General features: G+C 43.0%; 1 protein-coding gene across 1 annotated transcript in view; it reads left to right on the plus strand.

The window, feature by feature from the left end:
• The first annotated feature begins 483 nt into the window (after positions 1 to 483).
• gsg1l2b (gsg1-like 2b) overlaps positions 484 to 13002 on the plus strand; it is a 97188-nt gene continuing 84669 nt past the window's right edge. The window contains exons 1-2 of the mRNA XM_068004523.1: positions 484 to 833; positions 2132 to 2179. Coding sequence (XP_067860624.1) covers positions 533 to 833; positions 2132 to 2179 — 349 coding nt within the window. The 5' untranslated portion in view covers positions 484 to 532. The remainder of the gene's footprint in view (positions 834 to 2131; positions 2180 to 13002) is intronic.

Consider the following 13002-nt stretch of genomic DNA (forward strand, 5'->3'; position numbering starts at 1 on the left):
TTTACCGTATTTACAGGTCACATTGCCCCCTGTTTTCGTGATTTGCGCTATTTCTACAAATGCAAAACTAATTAAAAGTAAATATAGCGGGAATCAGTTTACTGTTCCGCTCCAGGACCCGTGCAATTCCGTTTCACTGCGAGTGGGCGATATATTTATTTGACCGGTTTTTAGGCGACTGTCCGGCCATGGGGGGCGGGCTGTTGCACAGGACAGGGTAATGAACCTTCCGTGTTCATTTCAGTGGGTGAGTGAACCGCTTGTGATTGGCTTGGCCCCCCCGTGAAGATGAGAGAGAGAGAGAGAGAGAGATAACGTTGCTGGAGTTCGCAGCGAAGAAGTGCTGCCTCCTTTCTCTGAGACAACAGCATCCTCACTCTCAGACACAACATGGACCTGGGAGCCTGAACACCCAAGGATGGGCGGAATGGTGAACGATGGGCTCAGCACAACTAGCAAACCAGCTGTGGACATTTAAGAACGGCAGCACGGATTAATGTGTGTCTGAGAATCTCCCCCTTTCTGTGTTAAAATGGGAATCGACAGAAGGCACAGAGCGTCCCTAGCTCTCACTCTCAACTTTATAGCCCTGATCTTCTGTATCACCGCCTTCAGCACCAGCTACTGGTGCGAAGGGACCAGGAAAGTGGTGAAACCCTTCTGTAAGACCAACGCGAAGGAAAAGCAGAACAACTGTATCGAGTATAACAGCAAGGACAGTAACGACAGCAGTGTAGTGCAGTACAGCTGGGAGGCGGGCGATGATAAATATGTGATTTGTTATTTCCACGCCGGCATCTGGTTTTCGTGCGAAGAGAATATCAGCGGGGAAGGTAATTCAATCATTAGATGTCGAGGGTGTTTTTGATAATGAACAAATCTATGTATATATATATATATATATCTGTTTATCTCTATTTATCTCTCTATGTAGATGTGTATCTCTATTTATCTATATATCTCTCTATGTATCTATATATTTATCTCTCTCTATCGCTATATTTATATCTATACATATACACACATATATATAAATAAATCTAACAATATTTTATATAACTCTATTAAAAGAGGCAACTCTCCCCGTGTAAAAGTTGACAGTGGTTATTCCCTAGTCATTTCCGAGGTACAGTTTTCCCTCCTTTGATTGTTCTTTGATATTAAGACAGATTAAAGGGCGTTTTGTGTATTTCTGGGCGCAGCCGCCTCTCTCGGCCCGGGGAGCACCTGAACGCACATAGCCACAACCTAGGTGGTCTACGTAACTTGAAAGTTTTCCCTTCTTTCTATTTCACTCGTTTTCTCTCTACATTTTTAAATTCTCATTTTTATACAGGATATAGGAATGGTACCCTGACCTGCCCACACTTCCATCACGGGGGAGGGAGCGAGTGATAGCAAATTCAGATGTTCTTGTGTTGGAGAGATCCAGCGAACCCAGACAGACCCCAATAGGTGCAGAGTCTGTATTTACATGGGTCAGGGGAACAGGGAAGACACAGAGCTCGGGGAAGGGTTAGTGTGTGAGGGAGCTGAGCGGACTAACTTTGGAGGACTTAGAGTGGGAGAGAGGAATCCTCCTCATTTTTATTTTATTCACATGACGGGTGAAGTATTTGTAAAGCAGCATCAAGTGCTCTCATCTTGTACAAGCAACAATAGGAGGGGTGGAATGAGACCTCCTCTGATAATGAAATGATCATTGGGGATGAGTAAGACTGTCCTGCTGAGTGAAAAGCGCGAGTCTGAACAGAATAAAAAGAAAAGATACAACACAATAATAATAAAACATAAAGTTCTCTGTAATCCCACACCGTCTGCCTGTACAGCTGTTAAATTGCCTGTGATTTTTATATGGATCGGCCTTTTCAGTCTGTGTTTAACTTTTGTTCCCGTTAATACCTTTTAGTTCTGTCATAAAGTTACAATTATTTTTTTTCATGCTTTTCCTTGAATGAAGCAGCGTCCCCTGAAATTTAATTGCTGCGCAATACTTGGAAATCTCTATTATCTGTCTCTTTTCGATAAGGATAAATGTTGTTAGCTGTATGAACCTATTCTACATTTTGAAACGATTATTGTGCTTCATACCTTAATGTCAAACAATTTGTTTTTTTATGTTGCTTCACAGGAGAGAAATGCAGAAGTTTTATTCATCTGACCCCACCTGCTGAACGAGGTCAGTTTTGGGTGAATCTATTACCTTCTCCAGGAGTTGCAGCTTCAAGCTGTCAATCTCTACTTGCCACTCCTATTATCCCTCTAATTATTGTGACTCATTATTTTTCAAAATGTCTCACTATTGTGCCAGTTTGATCCCCTCAAGTCACAGAGAATGTCCAATCATCCTCCTAATCACAGCACCTCCCAAACCCATGACCCCACCAACTAGAAGGACAAGGGAAGCAGCCGCATGAGGCACCATCGCCTCCAAGTGTCCCTCCGACTTGGACATATATCATTGTCCCTTCATTGTCACTGGGTCAAAATGCTGGAACTCCTTACCTAACAGCACTGTGGGAGTATCTTCACCACACGGACTGCAGCAGTTCAAGGAGAAGGTTCACCGCCACCTTCTCAAGGGCAATTAGGGATGGGCAAAAAATGCCGGCTTTGAGTGACCTTAGAGAGGTAATTTTACAAATCTGCACTCCAGTGCGGCGACGTGCCCATCGGGAGCACACATCAAGAATTCGGGGATGCTTCGGCTGCTAGGGATGTAAATTGGGAATTGGAGTAAGGGGCCCCTCAGTGATTGTCTAAATTCCCGATGTGTCCCTGGTGGCAAAGCTCCACACCAAGATTGCAAATTCAAAAAATGACCCCTTAGATTATGACCTTAAATTTATGCTGAGTAAAGAGTCGCATTCGGATACTTAACGAATTTGTGCAAAATTCCTTCCTCCTGTATTTTAATGGACACGTTAACCTGTTGATTTTATATAGGTTAATATCTCTGTTCAAATAGTGGACTAAGCAATTTGATAGGAAGAAGTTAAGCATTTGTATGCTAATATTCAGGCAGCATAATTCCTAATGTGTCAGCCTTGGCTCAGTGGTTGCACTCTTGCCTCTGAATCAGAAAGTCATGGGATATAAACCAGCTGCAGAGACTTGAATACATAATGTGGCTGACAGTCCAGTGCAGTACTGAGGGAGTGATGTACTGTCAGAAGTGCCGTCCTTCAGGTGAATGTAAAACATCCCATGGCATTATTTGAAGAAGAGCAAGGGAGTTCTCCTTGTGTCCTAGCCAACATTTATCATTCAATCAACATCACTAAAATAGATTATCTGGTCATTTAACTCATTATTTTTTGTGGAACATTCCTGTACACAAATTGGCTGCTTTTCCAAACATTGCAACAGTGACTACACATTATAAGTACTTCATTGCCTGTGAAGCACTTTGGGGCGCCCTGGGGCAGTGAAAGGTACTATATAAATGCAAGTTCTTTATATAGCAAATTACAGTTCAGACAAGGATAAAGGACTTCATGCTCCATTGGTTTCCTAAGGACTAAGATTATTTATTCCACCATCCAACCAAAACAATACCAATGTATCACTTAAAAAGAAAAACTGAAAAGATGTTGTAGGTGAATGTTTTAGTTTAAAGTGGAAGGTTTGCTAATGAGAAAAGTGACGACGGGGAAAGATGAGCTTCCAAACCAAGCAGTTGCTTCTATCTCTAAGCAAAACAACAAATGGATTTGTAATCACTCCCAACTCACTAAAGAAATGGAAGACAGGTCAAGCAGCTCTCTGGGGCAAATGAGCTCTCACAATCTTCCGTGCAGGCAATAGATTCTGTCTGCGTGGTGCCATGCTCCAGGAAAAACATACTGTCCAATGTTAGTGACTAATATAATACATTTGTAAGAATTTCCCCTGGCTATCATTTTAACAAAGATGTTAATTTGTTTAACAGATGTCAAATCAGTCTTTAATGGACCAGTTATACTGCACATTGTAAGCCGATTTTTACAAACCCATTGCAAACGGTGCAGTGTAAGTTCAGTGATTCACCCATGTTAATTTAGACGAGCAGTGTGAGGCTATCTCGATAATTCCTACAGGATTGGAATTATCGGTTGCCATCAGTGCCTGCAGTTTAACTACTTTATTTCGAATTCTTCAGCCGTTCATATATCTAATTCTACTTCTGCCCCTTAACCTCCCTGCCCGGTTGTCTGGGCTTACTCTCTGATTAATGTAATAGTCCTGCTAATGCAGCATTCTTGGCCCTGACCTAATCACTTCCATTACCCTCACTGTGTTTACGTACAGTCCAGATCCCACCTTGCCATCTCCTCCTCTCATCCTGGTGCCCAGGAGCTTCTCCTACCCGTGATTTTATATTGGATTCAATGCCATGCTACTTCTACCAATTTTTTAAAAATCTAGGTCTTCCCAGCCTTAACCAAACTTGGAATTACTTTGGGGTTGCTGCTGGGCTGTGTGAGATCTGCCTGTCAGGAGTTGGCGGCCGTGGTATGGCACTTAACCCGACATGAGGACATCTTACATTCTTTGCAAGTGTCCTGGTGCCTGCCCTAAGTTGCTTGTGAATTATATGTCTCCTATATTTATGAAACAATATCTGTAACTCACCATGATTGGTGAGTTGTCCTCCATTTCTTTACTGAGATGGGGTACTGCATGTCCATTTGTTGCTCTGTTTAAAGCACTCCATCACTCCTGTGCCAGCTTGCTTAATTACGAAGACAAACGTTTTTAATAAAACAACTCTTCTTTGCTCTTCTCCTACCATTTCGATAACCAATTGTAACTTTTTCACAATTCCTTTCCTAGCACTTGAAGTATGCCAACTACATCCCCTCTCTTATAGTTTGCTACCCATTGCCACATAGTTGTCTTTAAGGACCCCCAATGTGCTTCTCCCTGCATCATTCACCTCTGTATGGGCAACCAGCCCTTCACAGCCCCAACAGCCTCTCTTCAAACTGGGCTGCCTGACCCCTTGTAGGCGGCTCACCACTCTATTTACATTAGCTTTGTGACTCACATGCCTGTCCACTCTCCTCAGCATCAAGTCTCCCACTATCTCTCCAATTCTCCATCTGATTCCTGATCTGGCTGCCTCACCCAATTACAAGCATTCACATCAGCCCCGTCAGCCCTCTCTGCATAGGCTCAGGCTTGGAATTGATTTTCTGATTCAATGATGCAATTTCCAATATTTAATTCCTTGGCTCCTTATCCTTTTACCCACCTTAACCCATTCATTGCCCCTCTGATCAGTGTATCTCCCAGCTTTTCTCTGTTTAACCTTGTCCTACTGATGTGGGTACCTCCTTTCCCTAAAATGCTCCCTCTGTGACTCATCTACCAAAATGTGTATTGTATATCTCCTTTATTCTATGATATCTCATCCATCAAGTCCAATATCATCTATTTACCTTCCATGTTCTGCCTCCCAACTTGTGAGCTCCTTGTACCCATTTCCCTGGTACCATTTCTGCATGGTTCCTCTTGCCTTTCTTACAGCCCCTCATATAATAACCTAATTGCTCCATTTTCCACTGGTCTCTTGTCTAACATGTTTCTTTTGCACCACTTCTAAATTGACCCCCTCCCTGTCCTCAGACGTTTATCCCACTGGGTCCTACACCAGCCACTTGATTTTAAAATTCTCATCCTTGTTTTCAAATCCCTCCAATGCCTCTCTCCTCCCTATCTCTGTAACATCCTCCAGCCCTACAACCCTCTGAGATCTCTGTGCTCTTCTAATTCTTGCCTCTTGCACATCCCCAGTTTTCATTGTTCCACCATTGGCAGCCATGCCTTCGGCTGCCTAAGTCCCAAGCTCTGGAATTCCCTCCCTAAACCTCTCCGCCTCTTCCCCTCTCTCCTTATTTAAGACGCTCCTTAAAACCTACCTCTTTGACCAAGCTTTTGGTCACCTGTTCTAATATCTCCTTATGTGGTTCGGTGTCAAGTGTTGTTTAATAACACTCCTGTGAAGCACTTTGGGATGTTTTACTACATTAAAGGCACTATGTAAATGCAAGTTGTTGTTATCATCAGTGAACTATTCACAATCACTAAGCCCTTGAACCCTTCTCTCCAATTCCTCCATTCTCTTTCCTTAACTAATTGATTAATAATTTATTGAATCCCTCAGCTCTGACAGCTGTAAACATTTCACAATACAGGCAGATCATTGCCTTCCTTTTTCTCTCCATTTTTAGTGTAGTTTAGTCTAGATCTAAATGTGTTGTCTAGATTAACAGTCTTTTACTAAAAGTTTGATAATCCTTAAGCATTAACTACCCATTCTAATTTAACATTCCTTAATCCAGATGTGGCCAAGCTTTTGACTTTGTGGACTTGCATGGATGCATACCATGGAACTTCGGGGCTGTATATGAAGTTTAAATGAACCTTCCCATTAATTTGCATACATCTCAAGGTGCTGACCCTAACAGATTTTGGTGTGCTGATTTTGGATTTATTCATCAGTGAGGTACTATTGGAAAGAACCTTTTCCAAACCTTCAGGACCACAAAATTCAAACAAGACAAACAAGCAATTAGGATATACAAGCATGGCTTTGGAGGCCAGACTGTCAGGGCCTAGGGACCGTATGTGAGCCTAGGACCACAGATTGGACATCTACTAGATGAATACAACTTTTAATTTCCTTTTGCAACGTGATGTATCTCAATATACTAGTTTAATGCACCCATTAAAATACCCTTCATATTTCAATACTGTGCTTGAACTATTTGATGCTTATGTTAAATTTACAATGATACTTTTGTCTTTTATTCAGAGAATAAAAAACTTGTAGCTTTTATGATGGGTGGAGGAAGTGGATGGAAAAAACAATCTGATAATGGATTATTGGGGCTTTAACAAAGGTCTTTACCCGGCCTCACCTACAACTCATAGTGACTTGTGTAGATTCAATACCCAAAGTGAAGAATAGAAGTGTTGGGGAAAAGTCCTCATCTCCGTCTTCAAATTAACTGAAATATCTGTGAGTGAGCTGGTGCTTGGTTGAGATGGTGGTGTTTATCCAGGATGATGTGCTTGGTGGAACCTGAACATCACGGGCCTCTCACATTTTTGCAGAAATAAAACACATCACTTTTGGGGATAGATCCTGATCTTCCCATAGCAACAGCTGTACACCAAGCTATCCTCAGAGGTGTTTCTATGTTGCTTCAGATGCCCATAGGAATCTTACTTTTATCTACACAATTGCACCAGGTGAACAAATTGCTACAAACCATGAATTCTCATGCACCCTCTTGCCTCACGCTGCTCTCTATCTGCCTGCCTCCTCCACCCCCTCGCCATCGTCTAAAAGGTCCTTTTTCCAATATTTAAAGGTTAGCTTCCTTGTAAGGGGTAAACTGCTTCAACTGACAGCGACCTCATTGTCCTCTGTTGCTGCTGCTGATCGAATGCTATCTTCTCCTCAGTATAGTATGCAGTAAATAAGATCGCAAAGTTCAGTGGCAATATGAGCATACTTAACAGTATCTCTAACATCGTGGATGGCTCTAGACAATTCCTATTACCTTGCTAGCTGCATTACTGAGACAGTAAAGGTTTCAATTACTTGCTCAGGTCTTGTTGCATTAATAGATATTTATGTGCTTACCTTTAGGACTTGTTAATTCCTTTCAAACTCATACATGACTTATTCTGATTGATACTTCACTTGAGTGAGCAGATTTCCTTTATGTTATAATGGCAGTATTGAGATAGCGGACAATTTTAAACAGCTCTCTTTCACTGTACTTCAACCATAAGTGTGTGTCTTCTGCTATTTCATTAACAGTGCCATACAAAACACAGTTATGACACACATATTAACAGTAATGGCCTACTTTGGTAATTAACCCAAGGTCAGACACCTTCTGAAGTTCCTAATGCATACAATGACTAGCCAACACTCTTATAAGGAAGCTACCAGTCAGTTGTTGAGGAATAGGCTGATAGCGAGTGTGTGAATGAAGTGCATTTGTGCAAGATCCTGGTTAGTAACATTCAGTACACTGCTTTTGTGATTTCCTGCCATGCCTTTTTACCTTGTGCTTCTCAAGAGGGAGGAGCTGCCCAACCATGCCGTTAGTTCTATCTCTGCTCTGCATTACACCATCTACTAAGGTTTTGAGGGCCATGCCATTATAGCTGGGCTTACTCAATCTCACTTTTCCATAGGATTAATGTATTTTTGGAAAAAAGAAAGACTTGCATTTATATAGCATAATTGACCTTCAAGAAAGACAGAAGAAGGAACCATCATTTTTACAGCACCTTTTACAACCTCAGGACATTCCAAAGCACTTTACAGCCAATGAAGAATTTTTAAAATGTAGTCACCGTTATAATGTTGGAAACATGGCAGTCAATTTGCACACAGCAAGCTCCCACAAATAGCAATGTGATAACTGACCACTTAATCTGTTTTAGGTGTTGGTTGAGGGATAAATTTTGGCCAGGCCACTGGGAGAACTGCCCTGCTCTTCTTTGAATAATGCAGTGGGATCTTTCACATCCACCTGAGAGGGCAGACGTTTCAGTTTAACGTCTTATCCAAAAGATGGCACCTCTGACAGTGCAGCATTCCCTCATTACTGCACTTAAGCGTCAGCCTAGCTAATGTGCTCAAGTCTCTGGAGTGGGGTTTGAACCCACAACCTTCTGACTCAGAGATGAGAATGCTACCACTGAGTCATGACTGACACTTATAAGGGTAAAATTGGTCAGATTGGACTAAACAGAGATGAACAGTCAATTGCACTTTCAAGCTACATTACACCATGTTTTATTCACTTCTACTCTTTTGCTAAAATTAGCAACCTGAAATTCAACCTGAAAATAAGAAAGTACTGCCAAACTCTGACATCCTTCAATTAAAGAAAAACACATAACTCAGCTTTTTTATGTTGATACAATATATGAGCTGAGGGTATACAGTATCATGTGACAATAGATTACAATATAATAGTACTGGGTTACAGCAAGTGATTTATTACAGACTGTTTAGACGCGATTGAGTAAATTTAGCCGGTCAGTAATTAATTAATCTTTAATAGAGGGCTGTGGATTGACAAACTAATTTGATATTCTGGAGTTGTCGACAGAAAAGAGCAGAACCAGAGAGCAGCTTTCACACAAACTCAAAATGGTCAACAGAAGGGAAAAGCATGTTTAACTGAGACTATAAAAATTAGATCATCTCGAGACCTCTATTAATGACTGCAGCGCATGATTCAGGATTATTGGAATGAAGTAGGAGACTTCACGTTAAGTAAAGCCCGCTGCTCTAATTATCTCTCTGGCCCTATTTCAGCAAAACGCATCATCCATGACAGCCTTATTCCTATCTAGCTCCCGTGAAGAACTGGCCTCCTCTCTGTAATTTGGACTTGTGAGTGCGACCGGTGGTTGAAGGCAGCCTGCTGAGTCTGATAATCAGTCTTGTTCAAAATCTGATGATTTAAAATCTAGTCAGTTCTTCACACAGGACTAGAAAGAGATATTTAATCTCTTTATCTCGTTATTTCAGCCATGTAATGTAACTGTCTGTGAAGCTGACACAGATTGTGTGAATCACAATGCTGTTTCTCTGTAGGAGACTAGTTTATTTTTTCCCTTGCTTTTAATCTAAGTGTTTTTCCTCATTTTCTCTTATCTCTTTTTTCTAACTCTACTACTTCATATCACCATCTCCTTTATGTCTGCCTGCAAGTGTTCACCATCGCCTCACATTACCCGTGTAAAATTGAACATCGCCAAATTTGATTCTACCGATCAGCTATAGTCACTAAATCTGTGCCGTTATGGGATTTAGCAGATGTAACTTACTGCTCTTCCTCTGCCCTGATAGATACAGTAAATATCCTTCAGTTCTTCAGTTTCCTGGGTCCTCACCCCTTTCTTGCAGCCAAACCTGTACCAGGAGGGGCTGAGTCATGGAAGACTGTCAAAAAATGGAGGCTGGTATTTGAGTAACTTCTTCTGGCCTCGTAATGGGAAAACATCAAGTGACAAGAATTGAGTGACAGACAGAACCATGGGCTTCCCCTATTCTATTATACATAGATTAAGAGATGCTTGTGTGTGTTGGGTAAAAGTACAATGCAAAGCATAAGTTTCGATGATGGTAAACCAGCAGAGCAGAGTAGACGCAGTTTCAGTCATTGTCAGAGCACTGAGATTGTCACATCCTTGGCCACACTCAAACATTTTTTTTATCAAGTATGCAAACCAATATTTAGGTTACATATATTTCTGAAGATCTGATGTTCTGTAAACTGGGAGTTTGTCATCATTACCTTGCAGATTTGATCGCTTTGACATAACTGCCTTAAAGGTTAATAGATTTCATTATACCATGTGACATGAAGATGGTCATTTACAGGAGTTATGATCCCATGCATCAATGTCCTATGATAGCAGGAGAGTGCTTTACTAGAATGTATAACATTACATGCAGCTTAAAATTTAGATTGTAAAGATTATATGGACATTTTGTTTCCTCCACATATATCAATGTTTTTTTATTTTCACTGATGTGGAAGATCACTGCAAAAAATTAGTAGAGTTATAATTTTAAACAATGATACCGCTGGAGTTTCTGCCAATGACCCTGTGGGTAAACACAGCTTATGTGCTGAGCCACAGAGACCAGGAAAGGCCAAGTTTGATCCCTGGCCTGTGGTGAATTCACTCAGTTGGGTCAGCACTAGAGATGCTGTAATTGGAATGGAGAGGGAATCTACCAGGGTTCCCACTCATGGGGGGTGATTTTAAAACGGAGCCGGGAAGGGGGCGGAGGCCCACATTGAGGTTGGAAAACCCATTAGTATGGGTTTCCTGGACGTCCTTATGATAGGTGGGCACGGGTGGGCATAGGTGGGCACGGGGGTCGCGAGTCATGGGGGATGGGATTGGGAGTCAGTCGCAGGGGGGTGTCAGGATCAGGGATCATCGCGGAGGTCCGCGATCGTTAGGGGGATGGGTTGGGGGGAGGATCAGGGATCGGGGAGGATTGGGGTTGAGGGATCGGAGTCGGGGGTCGGAGGGGGAGAATTGGGGTCGGGGGATCGGAGTCGGGGGTCCGCGATCAGTGACTGGGGATCGGGGTCAGGGGTCGGAGGGGGGGGATCGGGGGTCGGAGGATCGGGGGTTGGAGTGGGAGCATCAGGGTCGGGGGATTGGGGTTGGGGGTCAGGGAGAGGATCAGGGTCAGGGGTCCCCAATCGGGGGTTGGGAGGGGTCCGCAATCGGGGGGGGGTCCGCGATCAGGGGTTGGGTGTCCGCGATTGTTTGGGGGGTCAGTGCAGTTAGGCTTGTTGGGCCTGGGGGAAGCACTCCTGCTCCTCTGGGCTCACAGAAAGCTGTGTCTTTCTAGGCACCCACCTGTTAGTCTCGGGCCTTCTCGCCTCCTTTCACGAGGTGTAAAACAGAAGGCCCGGGAATTCCGGCCCCCCCCCCCGGGTTGAAATCGGGCATTAGCGAAAAATGGAGGCCCGAAGCCTCAGGCCTGACGTGCCTCCTGGGAGTGGGTTGGTTGCCTCCCCCGGTGGAAACCGGAAATGGGCGGGTTGAGGCAGATTGGGGTCGGGTCTGAAATGGTGGCAATTTTCAATGCCCCCCCGCCCCCAACCTACCCGTTTTTTAATTTGAAAATTGAGCCCATCTCCATCTTCTGACCCCACTAGAGAATGACCATGTGTGAATGTGAGGTAAAGGGTGCACCAAGACACTCACATGGCCCACCACCAGTCACTGCTGAGGCCTACCCATCATCAATGGTCACTTGGGTCAGAGGGCTCTTACTAGCCCTGGAGCCATGCTCCAGCATGAGTCATTACTTTCAGGAGAGAGTGTGAGAAAATTCAAAATCATTTCAAAAAATATTTTTGGCATAATCATTTGCAAGTGCCGAGTAACACATAAGCAAAGAATTGATAACATAGTGAACGTCTTTTTTACAAAGATAAATTGACTTGGCAGGTTCACATAATCCAGGCCGGGCTTCACTGCAGTAATGAGGGAGCGCTGCATTATCAGAGGTGCCATCTTTCAGATGATACTTTGAACCGAGAACCCATCTGCCTGTTCAGATGGATATAAAAGATCCCATGGAAGAAGAGCACGGAGTTCTCCCTCGACAAACACCATGAAAATAGACTAATTGGTCATTTATCTCACTGCTGTTTGTGGGATCTTGCTGTGCACAAATTGGCTGCTGCATTTGCCTACATGACAACAGTGACTATATTACAAAGTAATTCATTGGTTTTTTAGCACTTTGGAATGTCCTGAGGACTTGAAAGGCACTATATAATTGCAAGTGTTTTCTTTTATGGATTCATGTATAGGAGTACTGGACTATAGAACAGAAGGACAAGGGTTCATAGGTACAATTCCATATGTAACGTCAATGACCATTCCCTGGTGGAGACCAGGTCATTCTTCACGGGTGAAGAACTGAAAGGCAGGTCACCCATGGTACCTCCCAGCACTCTATTAAAGAGCAGCGGCAGCGCAGCATGCCAACATGTGGGCGGAGGCCCGCGACCAGACCTCCTGCTTGTAATCTCTGCCACGGGATAGAGTGTGGCACACCAAGAAAAATGTTTAAAAAATTCACAAAGAGTTTGGTTTCTCTCCCCGAATTAGTCGGATGCAAATTTTGTGTCGTTTCATCAGTTTTCACATTGAATCAATTCAAGATAAGTATCAATGTGATGTGATTAAGTTTAACAGAAGCCATGCAGACCACACCCAGGAAGAAGGCAGTCTCCCACCTCTTTGACTTCACACCCCCAGAGCTACATTTGCACTCAATGCAAAATCAGGTCTGTAAATTTTTTTAAATGAAAGTTTAAAAAATTCGCTGAAGTCCTGTGGACGGGTCCTGGTTCTATTGGCTCTTCAGTAACTTAATTTTTTTTGACTAGCTTCCTGTGAGGACTGCTGCATGTTCGTGTAAACACGCTTTTGCAGAGG

The sequence above is a fragment of the Heptranchias perlo genome, chromosome 23, assembly GCF_035084215.1.
Source record: "Heptranchias perlo isolate sHepPer1 chromosome 23, sHepPer1.hap1, whole genome shotgun sequence".
Taxonomy (NCBI): domain Eukaryota; kingdom Metazoa; phylum Chordata; class Chondrichthyes; order Hexanchiformes; family Hexanchidae; genus Heptranchias; species Heptranchias perlo.